Source organism: Oryctolagus cuniculus, chromosome X, assembly GCF_051225735.1.
Source record: "Oryctolagus cuniculus isolate XC-2025 breed Fujian yellow rabbit chromosome X, ASM5122573v1, whole genome shotgun sequence".
NCBI classification, from domain to species: Eukaryota; Metazoa; Chordata; class Mammalia; order Lagomorpha; family Leporidae; genus Oryctolagus; species Oryctolagus cuniculus.
In genome coordinates, this window is record NC_142888.1 from 9,349,587 (window position 1) to 9,375,518 (window position 25,932).

Consider the following 25,932-nt stretch of genomic DNA (forward strand, 5'->3'; position numbering starts at 1 on the left):
TGGATAGATTCCTAGACACATGCAATCTACCAAAATTGAACCATGAAGACATAGAAAACCTAAATAGGCCCATAACTGAAACAGAAATTGAAACCGTAATAAAGGCCCTCCCAACAAAGAAAAGCCCAGGACCAGATGGATTCACTGCTGAATTCTACCAGACATTTAAAGAAGAACTAATCCCATTTCGTCTCAAAACTATTCAGAACAATCGAAGAAGAGGGAATCCTCCCAAATTCTTTCTATGAAGCCAGCATCACCTTAATCCCTAAGCCAGAGAAAGATGCAGCACTGAAAGAAAATTATAGACCAATATCCCTGAATAACATAGATGCAAAAATCCTCAATAAAATTCTGGCCAATAGAATACAACAACACATCAGGAAAATCATCCACCCAGACCAAGTGGGATTCATCCCTGGTATGCAGGGATGGTTCAACATTCGCAAATCAATCAATGTGATTCACCACATTAACAGACTGCAAAAGAAAAACCATATGATTATCTCAATTGATGCAGAGAAAGCATTCGATAAAATTCAACACCCTTTCATGATGAAAACTCTAAGCAAATTGGGTATAGAAGGAACATTCCTCAATATAATCAAAGCAATTTATAAAAAACCCACAGCCAGCATCCTATTGAATGGGGAAAAGTTGGAAGCATTTCCACTGAGATCTGGCACCAGGCAGGGATGCCCACTCTCACCACTGCTATTTAACATAGTTCTGGAAGTTTTAGCCAGAGCCATCAGACAAGAAAAAGAAATCAAAGGAATACAAATTGAGAAGAAAGAAGTCAAACTATCCCTCTTTGCAGACGATATGATTCTTTAATTAGAGGATCCAAAGAACTCTACTAAGAGACTATTGGAACTCATAGAGGAGTTTGGCAAAGTGGCAGGATATAAAATCAGTGCACAAAAATCAACAGCCTTTGTATATACAAGCAATGCCACAGCTGAGAAAGAACTGCTAAGATCAATCCCATTCACAATAGCTACAAAAACAATCAAATACCTTGGAATAAACTTAACCAAGGACGTTAAAGATCTCTACGATGAGAATTACAAAATCTTAAAGAAAGAAATAGAAAAGGATACCAAAAAATGGAAAAATCTTCCATGCTCATGGATTGGAAGAATCAACATCATCAAAATGTCCATTCTCCCAAAAGCAATTTATAGATTCAATGCAATTCCAATCAGGATACCGAAGACCTTCTTCTCAGATGTGGAAAAATTGGTGCTGAAATTCATATGGAGGCAAAAGAGACCTCGAATAGCTAAAGCAATCTTGTACAACAAAAACAAAACCGGAGGCATCTCAATACCAGATTTCAAGACATAGTACAGGGCAGTTGTAATCAAAACAGCATGGTACTGGTACAGAAACAGATGGATAGACCAATGGAACAGAATTGAAACACCAGAAATCAACCCAAACAGCTACAGCCAACTTACATTTGATCAAGGATCTAAAACCAATTCCTGGAGCAAGGACAGTCTATTCAATAAATGGTGCTGGGAAAACTGGATTTCCACGTGCAGAAGCATGAAGCAAGACCCCTACCTTATACCTTACACAAAAATCCACTCAACATGGATTAAAGACCTAAATCTACGACCTGACACCATCAAGTTATTAGAGAACATTGGAGAAACCCTTCAAGATATTGGCACAGGCAAAGAGTTTCTGGAAAAGACCCAGGAGGCACAGGCAGTCAAAGCCAAAATCAACTATTGAGATTGCATCAAATTGAGAAGTTTCTGTACTACAAAAGAAACAGTCAGGAGAGTGAAGAGACAACCGACAGAATGGGAAAAAATATTTGCAAACTATGCAACAGATAAAGGGTTAATAACCAGAATCTACAAAGAGATCAAGAAACTCCACAACATCAAAACCAACAACCCACTTAAGAGATGGGCCAAGGACCTCAATAGACATTTTTCAAAAGAGGAAATCCAAATGGCCAACAGGCACATGAAAAAATGTTCAAGGTCACTAGCCATCAGGGAAATGCAAATCAAAACCACAATGAGGTTTCACCTCACCCCGGTTAGAATGGCTCACATACAGAAATCTACCAACAACAGATGCTGGCGAGGATGTGGGGAAAAAGGGACACTAACCCACTGTTGGTGGGAATGCAAACTGGTCAAGCCACTATGGAAGTCAGTCTGGAGATTCCTCAGAAACCTGAAGATAACCCTACCATTCGACCCAGCCATCCCACTCCTTGGAATTTATCCAAAGGAATTTAAATTGGCAAACAAAAAAGCGGTCTGCACCCTAATGTTTATCGCAGCACAATTCACAATAGCCAAGACCTGGAACCAACCTACATGCCCATCAACGGTAGACTGGATAAAGAAATTATGCGATATGTATTCTTTAGAATACTATACCGCAGTAAGAAACAACAAAATCCAGTCATTTGCAACAAAATGGAGGAATCTGGAACACATCATGCTGAGTGAAGTAAGCCAGTCCCAAAGGGACAAATACCATATGTTCTCCCTGATCGGTGACAACTGACTGAACACCAAAAAGGAAACCTCCTGAAGTGAAATGGACACTATGAGAAACGGTGACTTGATCAGCATAGCCCTGACTGTTAATGAACAACTTAATACATTATCCCTCTTAGTATTTTTTTGTCTGTTCTACTTAATATGACTGGTTTAATTCTGTAATTATCACACAGTTATTCTTAAGTGTTGAAAATTAACTGAAATGTGATCCCTGTTAAACATAAGAGTGGGAATAAGAGAGGGAAGAGATGTACAGTTTGGGACATGCTCAAGCTGACTTGCCCCAAATGGTAGAGTTAGAAACATACCAGGGGATTCCAATTCAATCCCATCAAGGTGGCATGTACCAATGCCATCTCACTAGTCCAAGTGATCAATTTCAGTTCACAATTGATCATAATGAAAGGACTAAGAGTCAAAGGGAGCACATAAACAAGTCTAGTACCTGCTAACACTAACCGATAGAATAAATAAAGGGGAGAGTGATCCAACATGGGAAGTGAGATACTCAGCAGACTCATAGAATGGCAGATGTCCTAAATAGCACTCTGGCCTCAGAATCAGCCCTAAAGCCATTCGGATCTGGCTGAAAAGCCCATGAGAGTATTTCAGGCATGGAAAGCCAAGACACTCTGGCAAAAAGATCTCTGTGAGTGAGATCCCAGTGGAAAGAACAGGTCTTCAAAGAAGGAGGTACCTTTCTCTGAAGGGAGGAGAGAACCTCCACTTTGACTATGACCTTGTCTAAACAAGATAAGAGTCAGAGAACTCAGAGGGCTTCCATAGCCTTGGAAACTCATGACTGGAGCATAGGGAGATTACTGATGCCATAGACAGGAGTGTCAATTTGTAAAGTCAACAACAGGAGTCACTGTGCACTTACTCCTCATGTAGGATCTCTGTCCTTAGTGTGCTGTACATTGAGATTTAGTGCTATAACGAGTACTCAAACAGTATATTTCACTTTGTGTTACTATGGGGGTACAAACTGTTGAAATCTTTACTTAATGCATACTAAACTGATCTTCTGAAAAAAAAAAAGAAATTATCAATTCCCAACTTGACTCTCACTGGGATTAAACATGAAAATAGGTCTGATCTGATTTCATCATCATTTAAAAAAATCATCTATCATTTTTCACTTTATGTTTCTGTGTGGGAGCAAACTGTTGAAATCTTTACTTAATGTATACTAAGCTGATCTTCTGTATATTAAGATAATCGAAAATGAATCTTGATATGAATGGAAGGGGAGAGGGAGTGGGAAAGGGGAGGGTTGTGGGTGGGAGGGACGTTATGTGGGGGAAGCCATTGTAATCCATAAGTCGTACTTTGGAAACATATATTCATTAAATAAAAGTTAAAAAAAAGAAATAATTGTGACAATAAAAATAATCTCCAAAAGAATGATTGAAATTTCAATTCTAAATGAATTATTTTGTACAATTATCAATATAGGTTTAATGACATTCTAATATGTAAAGTAATAAGCCAACACTTATTAATAAAATATAGAAAATTTCAAAAAGAAAAACAGAGATGGGCCAAGGACCTCAATAGACACGTTTTAAAAGAGGAAATCCAAACGGCCAACAGACACATGAAAAAACGTTCAGGATCACTAGCCATCAGGGAAATGCAAACGAAAACCACAATGAGGTTTCACCTCACCCTGGTTAGAATGGCTCACATACAGAAATCCACCAACAAAAGATGCTGGCAAGGATGTGTGGAAAAAGGGACACTAATCCACTGTTGGTGGGAATGTAAACTGGTAAAGCCATTATGGAAGACAGTTTGGAGATTGTTCAGAAACTTGAATGTAGCCCTACCACATGATCCAGCCATCCACTCCTTGGAATTTACCCAAAGGAAATTAAATTGGCAAGCAAAAGAGCTGTCTGCACCTCAATGTTTATTGCAGCTCAATTTACAATAGCTAAGACATGGAATCAACCTAAATGCCCATGAAGAGAAGACTGGATAAAGAAATTATGGGATATGTACTCTATAGAATACTATACAGCAGTAAAAAAGCAATGAAATCTTGTCATTTGCAACAAAATGGAGGAATCTGGGAAATATCATGCTGAGTGAAATAAGCCATTCCCAAAGGAACAAATATCATATGTTCATGACAATAGACTTGGGTGATTTCTGATATCATACATAAGAGTGTCAATTGCTAAATCAACAATGGGAACCACTGTGTATCTACTCCCCAAGTAGGATCTCTGTCCTTAATGTGTTGTGCTGTGCGAATTAACAGTAAAACTACTACTCAAACAGTACTCTATATTTTGTGTGTCTGTGTGGGTGCAGTCTGTTGAAATCTTTACTTAGTATATACTAAGTTGATCTTCTGTATATAATGATAATTGAAAATGAATCTTGATGAAGAATGGGATAGGAGAGGGAGTTGGAGATGGATGGTTGCAGGTGGGAGGGAGTTTATGGGAGAAAAGCTGCTATAATGCAAAAGTTGTACTTCAGAAATTTATATTTATTAAATAAAAGTTGATAAAAAGATATATCCCCCATTGTTTTGGTAGCTAGAAATGGCATTCTTGCTGGTAGTCTCAAGGTAGTACAGAGTACCAAATGGCAAAAGAGAGCATAAATATATATGTCTACATCTCTACTTATAAGCCCCATGATTTAATCATTGCACCCTTACCCTGATGATCCAATCGAATCCATTCCAATCACCTCCAAAGACCATAACTGGACCTAGTTTCCCCCTCTTAGTACCATGAATGTAAGACTTCAGAAACCAAATATTTAACACATGGACTTTTGGACAACATTTTTAAAAATATTTATTTATTTATTTGACAGGTAGAGTTACAGACAGAAAGGAGAGACAGAGAGAAAGCTCCTCCATCTGCTGGTTCACTCCCCAAAATGGCTGCAACAGCCAGAGGTGAGCCGATCCAAAGCCAAGAGCTAGGAGAATCTTTCTGGTCTCCCACGTAGGCGCAGGAGCCCCAGCACCTGGACCATCTTCCACTGCCTTTCTAGGCCATAAGCAGAGAGATGGGTTGGAAGAGGAGCAGCCAAGACATGAACTGGTGCCCATATGGAATGCAGGTACTGCAGGCAGAGGCTTAGCCTAGTATGCCACAGCACCAGCAATTAGAGGACATTTAACAGCCAAACTAACAGCCACACATTGTCTTTTACCGAGTTTTTACACTAGACCACAGCAGACCAGATTAAATCAAAATGGAGTCACTCATGCTAAATTACACATGATCAACTTGAAATATTAGGAAAGCAGATACACACACTCCTTGCAAGAACACTTATTCCTGCAAACAGGAGATCCTAGTCTACCTGATTCAGTATAATAAGGAAGTCTTCTCTGCTTTAACCCTTCCAGAAAAAGTAAACTTAAGTAGATGGTTGTTAACCAATGATTTTTTTTTGTTCTATGTACTTTTTCCCACCTATTAAGCTCACTGCTCTATTTTCCCCAATGGGAGCTCTCATTCTATTTTGTAGAATGGAGGCTATTCTGATGCTCAAATTATCAAAAAAAAAAAAGCCAACTAGGTCTGTAAACAAATTTGATGTAACTTTGTCTTCCAACACCATAATATAATTTAAAAAATCACATGTCAGGGGCTAGCATTTGGCCTGGTGGTTAATATGCCACTTAGGAAACCTGAATCCCATATTGGAATGCCTGAGTTCAAGTCCTAGGTCTGCACCTAGGACTTCTGCAAATGCATTCCCTGAGAGCCAGCACGTGATGACACAAATGGTTGGGTCCCTGCCACTCATGTAGGAGATCTGGACTGAATCTCTGGCTTCTGGGTTTTGTGTGGCTCAGCCCTGGCCATAGCAGGTACTTGGGGAGTAAACTACCAGATCGGAGCTCTCTCTGTTCCTCTGCCTCTCAAATAAACAAGTAAATAATTTTTAAAAGACAAACCTTTTAAAAAATCATTTCATACCAAAATAAACAAGGAAAATCTCAATTTGAATAGTAAAAGACAATCAAGAAACACTAACACCAAATGACCAAAATGTTGTAATTATATTACAAGGATTTTTAAGTTGCTACCATAAAAAATTCAACCATGAACCCACTCAAAATACATGGAAAAATAAACTTTTAGCAAATAAATAGAAACTATATGTAGAAGAGCCAAAAAGAAATTTTAGAACTGAAAAATAGAATATCTATATAAAAAAACTCAAAGGATGGACTCAAAAGAAAAATGAAAATGATAGAAGAAAAAACTGATATCAAACTCAAAATCTTCTGCACTGCCAAAGAAACATTCAATAGAGTGAAGAGGCATCAGACAGGATGAGAAAAATATTTGTGAGTTATCTATCTGACAAATCATTAGGATCCAAAATATATCAGCAACTTCAAAAACAACAACAAAAAACAACCAATCCAGTGAATAAATGAGCAAAGGACTTCTCAACAGACAGTTCTGAAAAGAAGAAATACAAATGGTCAAAAAAATATATGAAAAAATGCTCAACATCACTACCTATCAGGGAAGTGCAAACCAAAATCACAATGAAAAATCACTTCACCTCTGTCAAAATGGCTAAAATTCAAAAGACAATGAGGATGTGGAGAAAGGCAACTCTTATACACTGGTGGTAGGAATGTAAATTAAGCAGCCATTATGGAAAACAGTATGGCAATTTCTTTAAAAACTAGAAATAAGGGCCAGTGCTGTGGCACCATGGGTTAAAGCCCAGGTCTGCAGCACTGGCATCCCATATTGGTGTGGGTTCGAGTTCCAGCTGCTCCACTTTTGATACAACTCCCTGTTGGTATTCCTGAGAAAGCAGCGAAGGATAGACCAAGTCTTTGGGGCCCTCCACCCACGTGGGAGACCTGGAGGAAGCTTCTGGCTCCTGGTTTCAGATCGTCTCAGCTCTAGCCATTGTGGCCATTTGGGGAATGCACCATGGGATGGAAGACCTCTCTCTCTCTCTCTCTCTCTCTCTGCCTCTCTACCTCTCTGTGTAACTCTTTCAAATAAATAAAATAAATCCTTAAAATAAACTAGAAATAAACTTGTCATATGGTCCAGAAAGACCACTTCTAGGTACATGCCCCAAAGAGAGGAACACATTGTATTAAAGAGATACCTGCAGGGTTGGCGCTGTAGCATAGTAGGCTAAGCCTCCACCTGTGGTGCTGGAATCCCATATGGGCGCTGGTCCATGTCCCTGCTACTCTGCTTCCAGCACAGCTCTCTGCTAAAGCACCCAAGAAAGCAGTGGAGGATGGCCTAAGTGACTGGGCGCCTGCACCCACGTGGGAGACCCAGAGGAAGCTCCTGGCTCCTGGCTTCAGATCGGCTCAGCTCCGGCCATTGTGGCCATTTGGGGAGTGAAAAGTAGATGGAAGACCATTCTCTCTGTCTCTCCCTCTCTCTGTCTATACCTCTATCTCCTAAATATATAATTTGTTTTTTAAAAAAGATACCTGCACCATCATTCTTATAGCAGCACTCTTTATAGCCAAAATTTGGAATCAATCAAGGTGTCCACCATCAGATGAAGATAAATAAAATACGGTATATATGCACAATTGAATATTATTCAGCTACAAAAAATAATAAAATTTACCTTTTGCAGCAAAATGGATGCAACTGGAGAGTATCAAGTTGAGTGAAATATGCTGTACACAGAAAGACAAATACTACATGTTCTCCCTTATATGTGGGAGGGAAAATTTTAAAAAAATTTTAAAAAGAAAGAAATGCCTGTGTGTACCAGTATGGCTGCAAATATAGTTTTGTAAACTTGGTTTTATACCTTTGTCAAACCAATGGTTAAGAATGTTATACTATTATAGTTTTAATGATCTGTGATTACTTTAAAATTTACTGTGTATGGATGAAATGGTCATTTGTCCATTCAATTACTATTTATAGCCATTGTCTATTTTCCCATTAAACTACAGTATTTTGCTTAAAAGAAGAAAAGCAAATCTCCAACACCAAAACCTGTGCATAGGGTATACACGACTCCTTTTGCTTTAGGACCTTTTTATCCATAAATTTCATGCCAATGTGGATAAAGCCCACACAAACTTCATGAAACCAATGTAATTTTCCAGCCCTAGCCAACAATGCTTTAACAGTATTAAAAGGCTGTTGGTAATGACATTCAGTTTTACTAGAAAACAGTACCAAAGGGAGCCACAGTAAAACAAGTTTATGATTTCCCATAATTTAGTCATTATACTTTAAAGAAATAATTTCTCCCCAACAACAGACTCACTAGAAAGCTTTATCCATGCTAAAGACCCAGAAATCAGTGTAAAAGTTGGTGAGTTCTTCTCACTCCTTTACAGAAATTACTCACACAACCAAATGGACTTACTAAAAATGACTATTCATTGCAAACCAAGCCAAAACATCAGCTTGGCATCAGAAATAAGTTACAGGCATTTCCTATGTATTTTTCCAGAGTTGTATAGATTTAATTCTGAGAGCATCAAATTTCCCTTCCAAGTAAATGGCAGGCCCTGCTCTTTAGCAATGATTCTACTTCAGCTAACAGTAGCTACTCTATGAATACCAGAAACATCTCACAGGTGGTAACACTCACTGTACTATTGACATCCAGATTGTATTTTGACACTTTAAAGAGATTTTGCAAAAGGTTTTACCTCTGTATTGACAAGAGAGCCATACAAGAGGAAAAAATAGTACATACATCCTTGAACTATTTATAGTTAACTGGTAATTTTGGTAATATAATGAAATGTGATTTTGACTACTCTCCCTTGCATAAGCTTTGAGCATAACCATATAATAGGCCTAGAGGGAGCCAGCTAGGTGTTTGTCAAATAAGCATAATGGTATCTGTGTGAGTATTAGTTATTTCAGCAGAGCTATTTGCCTTTCAACTTATAAATTTTGTTTAATTCAAAGACAAAGAATGACATAAAATTTAGCCTTGGGAAAGGAAATTATCTGGAATGTCTTTACCAAAAAGCTATTATAAGAAATACCTTGTAGGGGGCTGGCATTGTGACACAGCAGGTTAAGCCATGACCAGCAACACTGGCATCCCATATCTGAGTGCTGGTTCAAGTCCCTGGCTGCTCCACTTCCAATCCGGCTCCCTGATAATGTGCCTGGGAAAGCAGCAAAGGATAGCCCAAGTACTTGGGCTCCTGCCACCCACGTGAGGACACCCGAATGGGGTTTCTACCTCCTGGCTTTGGCCCTGGCCATTGTGGCCATTTGCAGGGTAAGCCAGAGGATGAAAGATCCCTCCCTCTCCCTCTCCCTCTCCCTCTCCCTCTCCCTCTCTCATTTGTCTATTTTTGCTTTTGTTTTCTGTGCTTTTGAAATTTGAACAAAAAAAAATCCTTGATCATTTCAATGGGCTGAAACATTTCCTCTATGTGTTCTCCAAAACTTTTGTAGTTTCAGGTCTTAAATTTATGTCTTTCATTTATTTTGAGTTCATTTTAAAGATTTATTTATTTATTTATTTGAAAGTAGAACAACAAAGAGAGAGAGAGAGAGCAAGAGGGAGAGGGAGAGGGAGAAGTAGAAGGAGATGGAGAGGAAGAGGGAGAAAGATCTTTCATTTACTGACTCACTCCCCATATGGCCACAACAGCAAGGGCTAGCTCAAGCCAAAGCCAGGAGCCTGAAGCTCCACACAGGTCTCCCATATGGATAACAGAGGCACAAGCAGTTGGGCCATCTTCCTCTGCCTTCCCAGATACATTCGTAGGAAACTGGATGGGAAACAGAGCAGCAATGCCAGTATCACAAGCAACAGCTTAAGCTGATAAGCTACAACGCTGGCCCCCAATTGATTTTTTTTAATAAGGTGAGAGATTAGGGTCTAGCTTCATTCTTCTGTAGATTTTCCCAATGCCATTTACTGAAAACACTGTCCTTTAGCCAATGCATTTTCTTAGTACCTTTGTCAAAGATCAGTTAGCTGTAGATGCATGGCTTTACTTCTAGACTCTCAATTCTGAATCAGAAAACATTGGTCTACATGCCTGTTTTTATGCCAATACCATGATGTTTTTATAATTATGGTTTTTTATTTTTATAGCTTTTTAATATAGTTTAAAGTGGAGTAGCATAATGTCTTCTGTTTATTTTGAAAGATTTATTTATTTATTTAAAAGTCAAAGTGACAGGGGGCAGAGGGAGAAATGCGGGGGCGGGAGGAGATCTATCTTCTATCTGCTTCACTTCTCAAATGGCCACAACCAGATCCAGGCTATATAAAATCCAGGAGTCAGGAACTCAGTCCCAGTCTCTCATATGGATATCAGGGGCCCAAGTACTTGGATCATCTTCTGGTGTCTTCTCAGAAATATTAGCAGGAAGCTGGATCAGAAATAAAGTAACTGGGACTCAAACTGGCACCCCAGTACAGGATTTTAGTATAACTAGTGGCAGCTTAACTGACTGTGCCACAACACCCATCCCCCCTGCTTTGTTTTCTTCCGTTTTTGACTTATTATTGTTTTTAATACACAGTACTGATATGACCATTGGGGTAGAACAATGCTGAGATTGTGAAAATGTGTTTGAATGTGTGTGTGTGGATAAATGTTATAAGATTTAAAAAGTATGATATCGGCCAGCGCCGCGGCTCACTAGACTAATCCTCCGCCTGTGGCGCCAACACCCCGGGTTCTAGTCCCAGTTGGGGCACCTGTTCTGTCCTGGTTGCCCCTCTTCCAGGCCAGCTCTCTGCTGTGGCCTGGGAGTGCAGTGGAGGATGGCCCAAGTGCTTGTGCCCTGCACCCGCATGGGAGACCAGGAGGAAGCACCTGGCTCCTGGCTTCGGATCGGCGCAGCGCTGGCCATGGCAGCCATTTGGAGGGTGAACCAACGGAAGGAAGACCTTTCTCTCTGTCTCTCTCTCTCTCTCTCACTGCCTAACTCTGCCTGTCCAAAAAAAAGTATGATACCAAAATGTACATGTACATGATCATGCTGTTAAAAATATAAATATTGTCATATAAGTAGAGTGGACATTAGTATATTATATTAAATACCTAATGTTAACACTCCTCTCCTTTCCACATTTTGCTCTTTGCAGTTCCCATCTGCACTGACACAGGAGAAGCAACCATATTAGCATCTGATCTTACCCTCTGCTCATGTTTGATAAATACAGAAGAGTGCACATGACAAAACACTGGGCCACTGAACTCCTTCCTTAGTATGAGGGTACTTTAAAAATTCATGAAAAAAATGAACTAAAAGTTTATTTTGTTCTAAAAAACACTTTTGAAAGTTATATACTTTTTTTATAATATGTACTTTTATGAATTTTTAAGGCCCGCCTCCTATTTTTGGATTTGTATTAGAGAGTCACACATTTTCTAGTAATTGAAGTTGAAAGAAGATGTACAACTATAGAGTTATCTCCAGCTGGCTTCCTCACAATTTGATGAAGATGAGCTGCAGAAAGAGGAGAGATCAGAGATCGTAAAAAGCCCTTAGAGCATTCAAAAGTTGTTGTGGTAACCCATCTCTACCATATCCCATCATTCCTACTTGAATTCTATCATTTAACAGGTATGCTTTCAGTGAGTGTCCATTTCTGAAGCAATTTCAAGTTGGATTTCTGTACCTTGCACCCAAAAGTATTGTAACACAGACAAAAATATTGGAAGCATAATATAATCATATGTGGTAATCACAAAAACATCATATTTACCCCAAAGTTGAACAAATACTACAAGGATTATACCATAAATTTCTTCTTTTTAAAGATTTTTTTAAATTTATTTGAAAGGCAGAGTTACAGAGAGGTAGGTAGGTAGGTAGAGAGAGAGAGAGAGAGAGAAAGAGAGAGGTTTTCCATCTGCTGGTTCACTCCTCAAATGGCTGCAATAGCCGGAGGTGGGCCGATCCAAAGCCAGGAGTTTTGCGGGGTCTCCCAACGTGGGTGCAGAGGCCCAAGCACTTAGGACGTGTTCCACTGCTTTCCTAGGTCACCAACAGGGAACTGGATGGAAAGTAGAGCAGCCAGGACTCGAACTGATGCCCATACAGGATGCTGGCACCACAGGCCAGGGGTTTAACCCACTGTGCCACAGCGCCAGCTCCATGAATGTCAAATTTCTAGTCTTCCTCTAGTACAATGGAAGCCACAGAGGATTTTGAGGGAAAAAGAAATGTGTCTTTTAAGGAGAATATGCTTGTAAAGAGAAGTTAGCCTTCATCCCACCCCACAGAATGGTAGACATGGGATATCCTACTGGAATGACACATATGAAGAACTACTTCATATCAAAATTATTGCCGGTCATGTACACGAAAAGCAATCAAGGCCATAATAAAGAAGACAATCAACTTGTCATGGGTAATCATATAAGAAAGTGATGAGTTTTTTCTTCTTCCAACTCCCAAGTCCAGTACCAGAGGATTAAAAAGAAGAGAGCAAAAGGCTGTATCTCTCTATTCATAATATTCTTAGAAAAATAAATACTATTTTAAGAGAAGAATGATGCTACATACAAATATTCACAACTCTTTTAACAGCTTTCATGTTAATCACCTCCTCTTTACCTTAGAGGAAACTCAAGACTTGGGAGAATGTTCATTAGAATAATCCAAAGGACAACCCAAGTCCTATATGGTCCTTTAATGACTAAAATGTTCTGGAACCAGAAATTCCATACTGGGGCCGGCACTGTGGTGTAGCAGGTAAAGCCACCACCTGCAGTGCTGGCATCTCATATGGGAACCGGTTCGAGTCCTGGTTGCTCCACTTCCCATCCAGCTCTCTGCTATGGCCTAGGAAAGCAGCAGAAGATGGCCCAAGTCCTTGGGCACCTGCACCCACGTGGGAGACCCGAAATAAGCTCCCAGCTCCTGGCTTCCGGATGGCCAAATGGGGAGTGATCCAGTGGATGGAAGATGTTTCTCTCTCTCTCTCTCTCTCTCTCTGCCTCTGCCTCTGCCTCTGCCTCTGCCTCTGCCTCTGCCTCTGCCTCTCTGTAACTCTGACTTTCAAATAAATAAGTACATCTTTAAAAAAAGAAATTTCATATTATAAAGAATAAACTGGATACAGAGTAGAAAACATAAAACAGTAGTAATATAGAGAATGAGTGTGTAAAAGTCATCTCAACAGATGCAGAAAAATTATTTCACAAAATTCAACATCTATTCAGGAATTAAAAACAACTCAGAAAACTGGGGCTAGAAGTAAAATTCCTCAATCTCATGAAGGACATCTACAAAAAAAAATACAGCTAATATCATACTAAATGGTGAATGGCAGGAGCTCAGCTATGCTAAGAAAAGTTGCCAGGTCAAGAGTATCCAATTAAAGTAACAAGCCAAAAATAGAAGTAAAAATAAAGCTTTTAATGACTTATTGCGATAGTATAAACAAAAGGCTAAAGCTAGAAAAAGTGCTGACTCTCTCCCCTTCCATTTTCTCTACTAGTTGAGGGTCCAATAGGTCTGCACAGATGTAGAAGGGGTGCACATTACTGAGAGAGCCCCAAGCAAAAGGCTTTTGTAGTTTTATAGATCCAGGCCAGGAAGAGGGAGACAGAAAAGGATAAAAGAGTAACAGTACTGAGCACTAAGTCAGAGTGGGAAATAATGTGTTCAATGTTCATCTGTCCCAAAAAGGAGGCATACCACAAGGCTGTTGAGGAAAATCTTGGCCTGACAGGTGCCAAGGCCAGGAATGAAAATAAGAGTATGTGTAAAAGCCCGGCCAGCCAGAGAGACCTGAGGAGTCCTTACTGCAACTTCCTCCAGAGAACACAGTGCACTGGCTATGTAGTAAGCATGCTGTGGAAAGGGCAACTGTCCCTGTGAAACCGACCAGGTAACCCCTTTGAAAGTGCCTATGAAAAGGCTTGATAAAGCACACAGAGGTATTTTGATCAGGAGCCAGAATGCTCAATGAGAAACAGAATGCTTTCCACCTAAAATCAGGAGTAAGTGAAACCTGCGCACTCTTTCTACACCTACTCAATGTAATACTAACATTCCTAGTCAGTGCTATCAGACAAGAAAATAGGAATAAATAGCATAGCATACAGGTTTACAAAACACAGGGCTGTCTATGTGGAAAACCTGAAGGAATCTACAAATAAGCTACCAGAACTAACAGGCATGTTAGTAACATGGATTACAAAAATCAATGTATTTCTATACTCTAGAAATGAGCAATTGGAAAATAGTTTTCAAAACACCATTTACAGGTGATATCACCAAGATGGCAAAAGAGGATATATCAGCTTCCCTCTTTGCTCCTCCCCCTGAAAATAACAGATAGCTATTCATAAACTAAATTGGCCCAGAGAGGGCTCATGGGCCCATCAAAGAATACAGCAACTGAGTAGAACAAAACAAAATAGACCACAACCATACAGAAAGAATTGCTTATGAGAATGGCCTACCTTGAGATGTAAAGAGATGGCTAGGAACAAAGAAGATAGGCAGAGGCTACTTCTATCAGTCACACAGCCAAAACCACCATGGTTCCCAGCAGTCTGTTCCATGGAGGACAACAGCATCTCTTGTCATTGAGGTAACCGACAGATATTCCCACTGCAGAGCCCCACAGGGGTTGGAAAGGCTGCACACTCTTCCTGCATACATGAAGCAGCTGCTCCTGAGCAGCTTCTGGAAAGGAGCTGCCAGCTATCCCAACTCTGTGGCTATCTTACTCATATCCCAGATCCAAGTCCTATGGCTATAGCAGACCTGCCCACATCTCCGGCACAAAGCCATTGCCACAATAATCTAGGTCGTACTGTGAGTCTCAGAGCCAAGTCTTTGCTGCACATACCCATGCTCTAGGCACTGGCTCAGCTGCTATAGAGAATGAAGCCTCATCCTCACCCTGGGACTGTTCTAACTCTGTACATACCAAGGCTCCAACTCTTGGCTTCCCAGTTACTTCTCAAGCACCTGCACTTTGCAAACGGTTACCAATGCAGGAGTAGGGATATCTGCCCCATGCACCATTGCCATTACTTCCCCAAGTGCCAGAACTATAGTCCTCCATATCAACTCAGGCTTCAGGTTTTGGCTTCATGGTCACCCAACAGACACCATTCATCAGTCACTAGAACCACCAAAGGAAATTTAGGAAGATCTTAGTAGCCATTGCCACCATAGACCCCAACAATCTTCAGTACCAATGCAGACAACCACAACATTGACCACAGAGCAACCCTGAAATATCACTACCAACCTCAGCTGACAAACATATATATCTGTGCCTTCAATATCAACAAATAAACCATAAAATACTTTGGTATAAATCTAGCAAAATAAGTGAAGATATTTATGATAAAATCTATTCCATCATGATAATAGAAATCAAAGTTGACACAGAATACATGGAAGGGTACACAGTTTTAACAAATAACAAAGGTCAACATTGTTAATATAGTAATTATGCCCAGTAATAGTAATTATTGAGATTCAATGTAATCTCAATAAAAGTCAACAAGTCAAGTCTAAAATATATATGAAAAAGGAAAGGAATCAGAATAGCAAAAATCATTTTGAGAAAGAACAACACTGAACAACTCACATTCCCTGATTACCTGACTTCTCATAAATAAAGTAATCAAGACAGTATGCTACTGGCAAAAAGTTAGGCACATACATCAGTGGAACAGAATACAGAGTCTAAAAATAGACCTACATAGGGTCAATTGATTTCCAATAAAAGTGCAAATGAAATTCAATAGAGGAAAAAATAGTCTATTCAAGAAATGATGTTGGAAAATTGATTATTTGGATTCTATAATGAAAGGGAGGGAGGAAAGGAGGGAGGGACGGAGGGAGGGAGGGGAGATAAAGAAGGAAGGGGAGAGAGAGAGAGAGAATCTTAACTTGCTATTCACACCATTAAAAAAAACTAACTCACAGTGGATCATAAACTTAAATGTAAAACCTAAAACTATAAATATTCTAGAAGATATGAGTCCTACAGGTTTCCAAACACAGAATATATAATTGAAAAAAAAGATAAATTACACTTCCTCAAAATTTAAAATTTCTACTCTGCAGAAGGCACTAAGGTAATAAACCAATAGTTTATAAACCGATAAACCACAGAATGGTACAAAATATTTGTAAATATATATCTGATAAAAGACTTGTATCAGAAATATACATATATCTAAAGCTAATTTAAAAATAATAAAATATGTAAATTATTTGAAAAACACTTTACCAAAGAAGATACATGGATAGCTAATAAATACATGAAAACATGCTTAATGTTCTTCATTATTAGGAAAAAAACAAATTAAAATTACTGCATTGAGATAGCATTACAAATATATTATAATGGTTAAAATAAACTAACTGCCAAGAATTGCCAAGGTTTTGGAGCAATTGAAATTCTCATATATCACTGGAAGGAGTGCAAAATAATATAGCCATTATGTATCATGCTCGAACAATATGTAGCCTTCTCTCACTTAGCATAATGCATTTGAGATTCATTCATGTTGTTGCAAGTATCAATACTTAGTTTCCTGTAATTGCTGAGTAATATTCTGGTTTATGGATATACCATATTTTATTAATTCATTCACCTATTGCAAGGCATCTGAACTGTTTTTCATTTAGAATGATTATAAATAGTGCTGCTATAAACATTCATATACAGGTTTTCAGGTGGACAAAATTATTTCTTGAGGATAAATGCTTAACAGTAGGATTGCTGAGTCATATGAAAAGTATGTATTTAACTTTAGAAGAAACTGCCAAACTGTTTTCCACACCAGTTATACAAAACAGTAAAATTTTAGGAACAGAAAAAGCCCAATGGCTCCCAGAAGCTAGGATAGGGAAAATTATTTTACTACAAATGACCACAATAAAATTGCTGTGTGACATAATTAAACAACTCTACAGCTTTATTATGATGCTTGTCACATGACTGCATGAATTTGCAAAATCTCATAGAATTGTATACTAAAAAAGAATGAATTTTATGTACGTAAATTATAGTGCAATACATCCGACTAAAAAAATAGTCATGCAGAAGAACTGAATGGTAACACTGGGACAGATTTCAGATGGCATTCCCATTCCCATTTATAATAGCAGATAACTTCCTTAGTGGGATACACATGGTTTTTAACCATTTAGCCACTGCCTGCTGACCTGAGGCAGACATTATTTCGTTTGAATCTCATCTTAACAAGGACCACCCAACCTTGTATGTTTTCACTGTTGACCGTGGTCTCAGTGCTTCCTACCAATTCCCCTGACCTCACCACATGCTTGCTTTAACAGCTACACACTCACAAGTCTTCTTACCCACTAGGCATATAACTCAAGGACAGGCCTCTTAAAAACTCCCCCAAGCCACCAAGAAAAGGACCCCCACTTTCTCAGTTTGCCATCAAAAGAGTGAATTGGGCATAAATATAGATAAATGTGTACATGTTTCCTTAGCATTCACCGTAACATTTCTGTGAAGCTCTTCAGAGATGACCCATCTTTTATTCTCCTTGCTAATCCATGTACAGCATAACTTGACACCTCTATTGCCGAAGAATTCTGTAAGTCTGATTAATAGCAGCAAAACTAGGAGCAGCAGGGAGCCTGAGTGTGGCACTCTCAGGCTCTCATGCAGCAGTTTTTGCAAACTGACTAACCAAATGTTAGTCACAGTGTAGATAAAAGGACCTTTACTTTCATATCCATGTTTGGACCCTGAATTCTAATACCACTCTCAGTAGTTGGAGTCTATCATTCTGCTTCTAGAAAAGCAAGCTGTCCACCCTTATTTTTTCCAGAGAGGAAAAATTCATAATAAAAGAAACAATGATCAGGCAGAATCTGAAGAAAATAATTTTAAACACATGTTCAAAGTACTTCTTGCAGGTATTAAAAATAGCAAGACTTGATCAAAATGAAGTGAAAATAAGCCTATCAAAGACATAAGGTTTTGACAAAGTAGTCCATGACAACGATTTCACATGCTTATGGGTCTTTATCAATTATTTATAACTTCAGAGTCATGCATGTTCTGTGCCAGTATTAGACCCCTGATTAAGTATGATTATCACCACATATGTTTTTAAAAATTAAAAGGGTTCTCTCTTCTTTTTAACAGCTTTATGGATGCATAAAAACCCACACATATTTAATTTATACAATTTGATTAATTTAGCATTAGGAATGTATGTACAACAGTACCACTATATTCAAGGTAGTAAACACATCTATTACCTCCAAAAGATTTTTCACCCCTTTTGTGGTTTTGTTTTTCTTGTTGTAAGAATACACACAAAATCTACCCTCTTAATAAAACATTAAGTACACAACTCAATTTTTTAACTATAGGCACTATGTTTACAGTGTATCTAGAACATACTTATTTTGCATAATTGAAACCTAACACAACACCTTCCCATTTTTCCCTCCTCCCAGGCCCTGGCAGCCATCATTCTATTTTATGACTCCACTAATTTAACTACTCTAGATACCACATTTATGTAGAATCCTATAGTATTTGTGCTTCTGTGACTATTGCATTTTACTTAGCAGTGTGTCCTAGAGGTTCATCCATGTTGCCACATGTGGCAGAATTTCCTTATTTTTAAAGACTGAATAATGTTCCATTATTCTGTAACATATTGTCCATACTTATGGATCCAGAAATAATAGAAATGTAGGTTGTTTGCATATCTTGGCTATCATGAATTATGCTGCAAAGAACAAAGGCATCCATGCATCACTTTGAGATCCTGATTTCAATTCTTTTGTACCTATATCCAGCAGTGGGATTGCTGGATCATGTTGTAATTCTGTTCTTAACTTTTGGAAGAACCTCCACACCGCTCTCCATAGTGGTCGCAATATTTTACATTCTCACCAATAAAACATAAATGTTTTAATTTCTCCACATCCTTGTGAACACTCCATTTTTTAGATTATAGCTATCCTAAGAGCTGTGAGGTGGTATTTTTATTGTGATTTTAATTTGCATTTCCCCAATTGTTAGTTATGTTGACTGTATTTTCATATACCTGATGATTATTTGCACATCTTCTTTAGAGAAATGCCTACTCAAGGCTTTTGTTCATTTTTAATTGGGATTTTGGTTTTTATTGCTATTGAGTTATGGGAGTTTCTTATTTTTTGGCTATTAACCCACTATCAGATAAGTGATTGGCAAACATTTCCTCTCATTCTGTAGGCTGCCTTTCCACTCTATTGATTGTGTCTTTGCTGTGCAGAAGCATGTTAGTTCGATGTAGTCTTATGGTCTAAGTTTTGGTTTTGTGTGCATGCATTTTGGTGTCAAATATAAGAAATCATTGCCGAGATCAATGTCAAGGTTTTCTCCTCTGTTTTCTTCTAGCTTTACAATAAGTGCACCTATGTCGTTGAGCGAGTCAGTTTTACTTTCTTAAAACCCTCTTTTTCCTTGGATTCTGATATTCTATTTTCTTCTCATTCTTTTTTTTTTCCTTTTGAGATTTATTTACTTGAAAGGCAGTTAGAGAAAGAGAGACACAGATTTTCCATCCACTGGTTCACTCCCCAAATGGCTGCAAAGGGTGGGGCTGGGACAGTTTGAAGCCAGGAATCTGGAACTCTATTTGAATCTCTCATGTGGGCTGGCAGGGGTCCAAATACTTGGGCCAACTTTCACTACTTTCTCAGGTATATAATATGGGATGACAGTGTCTAAGGCAGTGGCTTAACCCATTATACCACACCAGAATGCTGCATAAAAGAAAAGTATAGAGACAGAAAAACAGATTGGAGAGCTCTACAAAAACCCCACCTATTCCTCTGTTTTAACTACTCCCTGGTTTCCAAACATATTTCTCTATTGCAGACTTACTTTCTGATCTCCAGGGTTATCACAGTCTAGCTATTTGTTGGAGTACCACACTTCAAAGCATCCCAACACAAACTCATTCTCTCTCCCCATCCATTTCCCCAACATATGCTTTTTTGTTTATTACATATTTTAGCAGTATTTTCCAGGCATCAGGTCTTTCTAATTTAACCACCTAAGCATCTCCTGAATCCAACTCTTTCTCTTCATTCTCACTCTTTCAACCTTACTTCAGGCCATTTTTAGCTCTTGGGTGAGCTCTTACCATAGCTCCTATTTGCTTTCCCTACTTTCAGCAATATATACACACAATTCTACCCCTTGCTTCTATATCCTTGCCAAAAAAGGTCTTTCTAAGATGTAACACTGATAACATCTCTTCTTTGGGCAAAATCTTCTAGAAGCTAACCATTGTGTACAGGATAAAAACAAACTGCCTTAACAGGCTGTATAAAACCTTTTATAATTTGGCTCCTTACTACCTGCCATTTCTCATGTTCTATTTAAGCTTCAAAACTCACTCATATGTCAACTTGTTTACCAATCCTTCTCCCCACAGTTAAATTAGGCTCTCCTACCCTTATATCATGTACCTAATATTCTTATCATTGTTACAATAAATTATAAATTATTTGTCTGTATGAGCTACTCATCTAAGATGAGCTGCATGAGCAAACATTATCTAGTGTTCCTATCTATACAGTTAGTGTTTGTTTTCAATCACCCAATAAAGGATGAATGAAAGACTAAAGTAGAGAAGAAATAAATTAGTGAGCAAGAAGTGGCTGCTTAATTTTGTAAACATTCCAACTAGATTTCCTAATTATCTCCAATGAAAAAATCCCTGCTATCCATAATCATTTGAGCAATTGAAACTGCTATGTTGGCTTATATTTGGACAATAACTATAAAATAAAAATAAAGCCTTGTTACATATTTCCTGCTCTGAGTAATAACCTTGAAAACAAGCCATGAAATTTCCCCATTAAAAAAAAAATCTCAATGATGAGGTCTCTGCCTTAGTAATAAAATCCTGGTAAACACCGTGACCATTTATTTAGGAGAAGAATGAGTTTGCAGCCTCAAGTGTTAGACTCTAATGGAGAAGGAGTCAATATAACCAAGAAGAAAATCCCTGCCACATTAAAAACTGAAAACTGTATTATCCTGGAATATTCCAGGTCAAATTCAAGACGAATCATTTTTTGACATTTAAATAGGTGCAAATTAAGTAGGATGACGGGTACATTTCATACAAAATGAAATCTCTTACAATCAGACCACAAAAAGCTCTTTTTTCTGGTACAATTTTTGTAGAATATCCTTAAATCTCATATATATATGCACAAGTATTAAATGGACTCAGATGAGAGAGTAGCGCAGCCAGTCTGTTCAGATGAACGAATGAATCAGAGACAATCACTACTCTTGTTTTTCAAAGTAAGTTAAATTTATTATCTCTTTTTTCTGTCATCATCAATTGCAATGAGGATATATACCAGCAGTCTGGGAAACATTTACTAACAATCCAGAAGACCCTGATCAGCTACATCTAATTTGTACTCCTAACCACATGGACCAGAAAAAAAAAAAAAAAAAAGAAGAATTTGTTGGGACATTGCAAATGCCACAGAGGTAATGGAAAACATAAGCCAAATTTCAGTCACTGCCCCAACAGACTTGATAATGTCATATAATGCTGATATGAACTTGGAATTGGAAAGCAATTAAACATTTGTCAAAATCAAGTTTTTTCTATTTACCTCAAGTTCTGGGTTTTCTTTAAAATAATTTTCAATATTTCCTGAGTGATTTATCTAACAACTTTGCAAATTGGATATATTTATTGCATTTAACATGTTACTTCAAAACACATATATAGTGAGATAGCTAAGTCAAACTAACATATGCATTACAGGAGGAATAAATTCAAAATATCTATCACACAACTCAGTGGCTATAGCTGGTAACAATGTCATCATATTCTTAAAAATTGCTAAGAGAATAGATTTTAAGTGTTCTCAACCAGGAAAATGAGAAGTTGTCATTTCATGTCTTCCTACACTTTGAGAAAATTTTATCTATTTATATTTTCAAAATCAGAGATAAAGTGTCTTGGTCAAGGGCCCAACCATTTGGCACATTCAAATAGGTTAACTTAAGCAGAACCTATTTTTTAAAAAGCTCTGTTAAGGGGTACAGGCAAGATTTAGAGGAACCATAAGTAGCCCACTTTTAAAAACACAGGAGCAGTTAACAATCCCTAAGCTCAAAGGCAGGAGGGAAGAGAATCATTTCTAGAAGCCAACAGGGGAGAGATGTATGACATCTTCATAAGAGCAGTGACCTTCAATAAACATTTTCAGTCCAAGGTGACTTCACAGGGAGGAAGCCAGGGAATAAATACCTGATCTTGTTCTTTTCCCTTTCTCTCACTCCCTCTCCCTCTCCTCCCCACTTCTCTGACCTTCTGCAGGGACTTTCATGAGCAGAACTAACCTGGAAGTAAGAGGGAAAAGGAGCACTTTGATGAGATTCATATAGGTCAGCAGAGCAGGGTGAATATCAGAGCAGAATGGCTCTGAAAGGACAAATGAAAATTGCCCAAATGCTCCACGTGTTGTGGGGAAACAATTTGTTCTCTTATTCATCATCTACATCTATTGAATGACTACTATCGATAATATATAGTTAATTATAAGAACATGATGGCAAAGGGGGTAAAGGAGGTTGAATATAAAGGGAAAGATCACAAAGGAAAAAAATAATTTTCCCACAAGAAGTCCAAATTAAAACAAGCTTCTAGCCATGGTGAAATTTATTAAATTACCATATCTACAAGTGAAAATCTACTCAGAGTATGGTCTGTGGTCTGTGGAGCAGTAGCATCAGCATTATTTGGGACTTGTTAGAAACACAGACTCTCAGGCCCACCAACTCAACTAGATCCCCTGGTACCTGTTATGCAAATTACAGTGTAAGCACTACTATAAGGACTCCCTAGAGTTACTCAGGGAAATACCAGAAGATTTGAGTAATGAAATAATTAAATAAATAAAGTGAGATTTAATAGGGAAAGGTACATAAGGAAAGTATACTTGACAAGGATATGAAAATTTATTTTACAGAAAACATGTTTTAAATTATCTTATAAAGTTAAATAGCAAATATAACTAATCAGTAACTGAATATATAACATTCATGAAATAATACAGTAAAAACAGAGTAAATGCTGTTTCTGATCTAAAAAATCTTATGCTACATAAATTCTTTAAAAGTTCTCTAAAGAAAGGAAAAATCTATGTTGTTTTAACTGGATAACTTCTACTTGAGTTTTGTGCTTTGCTGTTTTTAATCTTAATATTATTTTCCTTTCTATTTCAGGCCCAACTCCGGCACTTAATGAGTGTTCAATAAATACTTTTTGATTGATTGAAGCCGAACTGTTTTCAACATTATGTGCAAAACTGTAATAATAGATCAGCATCTAAATCTAGTTGTAGATTTTCTTCTGCTTAGAGAACAGCACCATCTACTGTTTACCCAGAAAGCACTATCTCTTATCAAGCTTAATATATCTTACCAAGCAATGTGAGAAAATTCTACTCCTAAAGTTAATCCACTGTGCCACGTCTTTCTACTTTATTACACTTTTAACAAACTCTTAGAATAACTTCAGCTCCTTTTCCGCCATATCAGTTCAATTCTGAAATACCAGCAGCACTTTCATTTAGTGGGAAGATAACCCTGCATCAACATCTGCCACACCAACCCATATCCTCTTACTTCAATCCTTACCAACTCTGTACACGCCACCTAATTTCAAACCTACAAAACCTACATGCCTGTCCCTGTGGCCTCTCCTAGGCCAGTGAAGCCCACCTTGCTACTCACACAGCAGGCCAGACTTAGCATCGACCCTGCCCCCAGAAGCTCTCAACCAATGACTAATGGGAGATAGCAAATAAACGCCCCAACTCTCTTGCCCCTTTGGAGGGAGGCTGTTTCCCAGACTTGCCTCATGAGATTACATACAATCCTTTATAGCAGTGACTTTTTTGGCTGCCTTCTCTTTCCTGTCTCTCTTCTCTACCCTCCCACCTTATCCTCCAGATAAACTACTTGTACTTGAGTCCTTACCTTGAAGTCTCCTTCTGGAGAAACCCAAATTAAGACATTCTTATTGCACCATATCACAGCCAAAGCCATTTGTTAAGGAGACAAGTAGGAGGGAAACGTGCCATGCATGAGAAGGCTCATCATTTACTAACTCCTTTCAATCTAATGCTACAATCACTTCATCACAGGAACTTACATGATAGCAGAGACATTGTTTTATTCACTGCTCAATTGCCAATATGTAGAACAGAGCCTAAAAATAGCTAATGCTCAACAGATATATGTTGACACATAAAAACATGTTTCTGAGCCTTGAAAGAATAAAGTGGCAAAAAAGAATAAATATATAAATCTGGTTTGACCTATGTATTTCAACTTGGTATGCTAAAATAATACATGAATAGATTTAAAATTTTTTATAATACTATAACCTCAGTTCAAAATTTAAATGAAAATATAAGACCCAAATGATTTCCATATAGTAAATTAAACTATAAAGGTAACTTGTGTCCATTTCACTTCCAACAGGTTTCCTTTTTGGTGCTCAATCAGTTGTCACTCATTAGGCAGAACATATGATATTTGTCCCTTTGGGACTGGCTATGAGAAACAGTGACTTGATCAGCCCTTGACCCGACTGTTGACAAACAATTTAATACTTTATCCCTTCTAGTATTTTTTTGGTCCTACTGAATACTATTGGTTGAACTCTGTAATTAACACACAATTATTCTTAGGTGTTTAAATTTAACTGAAAAGTGATCCCTGTTAAATATAAGAGTGGGAATAAGAGAGGGAGGAGATATATAATTTGGGACATGCTCAAGCTGACTTGCCCCAAATGGTAGAGTTAGAAACGTGCCAGGGGATTCTAATTCAATCCCATCAAGGTGGCATGTACCAATGCCATCTCACTAGTTCAAGTGATCAATTTCAGTTCACAATTGATCATAATGATAGGTCTAAGAGTCAAAGGGATCACATAAATGAGACTAATGTGTCTGCTAATACTAACTGGTAGAATAAACAAGGGAGAGAACGATCCAACATGGGAAGCGAGATACACAGCAGACTCATAGAATGGCAGCTGCCCTAAACAGCACTCTGGCCTCAGAATTAGCCCTTAAGGCATTCGGATCTGGCTGAAGAGCCCATGAGACTATTTCAGGCATGGAAAGCCAAAATACTCTGGCAAAAATAAAATAAAATAAAATAAAACCTTAAATGAAAGATCTCTGCAAGTGAGATCCCAATGGAAAGAACAGGTCATCAAAGAAGGAGGTACCTTTCTCTGAAGGGAGGAGAGAACTTCCACTTTGACTATGACTTTGTCTAAATAAGATCAGAGTTGGCGAACTCAAAATGCTTCCATAGCCTTGGCAACTCATGACAAGAGCCTAGGGTGATTATTGACACCATAAACAAGAGTGTCAATTTGTTA

The 25,932-nt window shown here is 38.1% G+C and overlaps 1 protein-coding gene and 1 long non-coding RNA gene across 2 annotated transcripts in view; one reads left to right on the forward strand and one right to left on the reverse strand.

Annotated features, from left to right (window-relative positions):
- The window catches only part of PTCHD1 (patched domain containing 1), a 178,460-nt gene extending 152,767 nt beyond the window's left edge, over positions 1–25,693 (forward strand). The window contains exon 3 of the mRNA XM_089324457.1: positions 23,757–25,693. Coding sequence (XP_089180583.1) covers positions 23,757–23,800 — 44 coding nt within the window. The 3' untranslated portion in view covers positions 23,801–25,693. The remainder of the gene's footprint in view (positions 1–23,756) is intronic.
- Positions 1–25,932, reverse strand: part of LOC149119548 (uncharacterized) — a 117,749-nt gene that overhangs the window by 74,783 nt on the left and 17,034 nt on the right. The gene's annotated exons all lie outside the window — the stretch shown is intronic.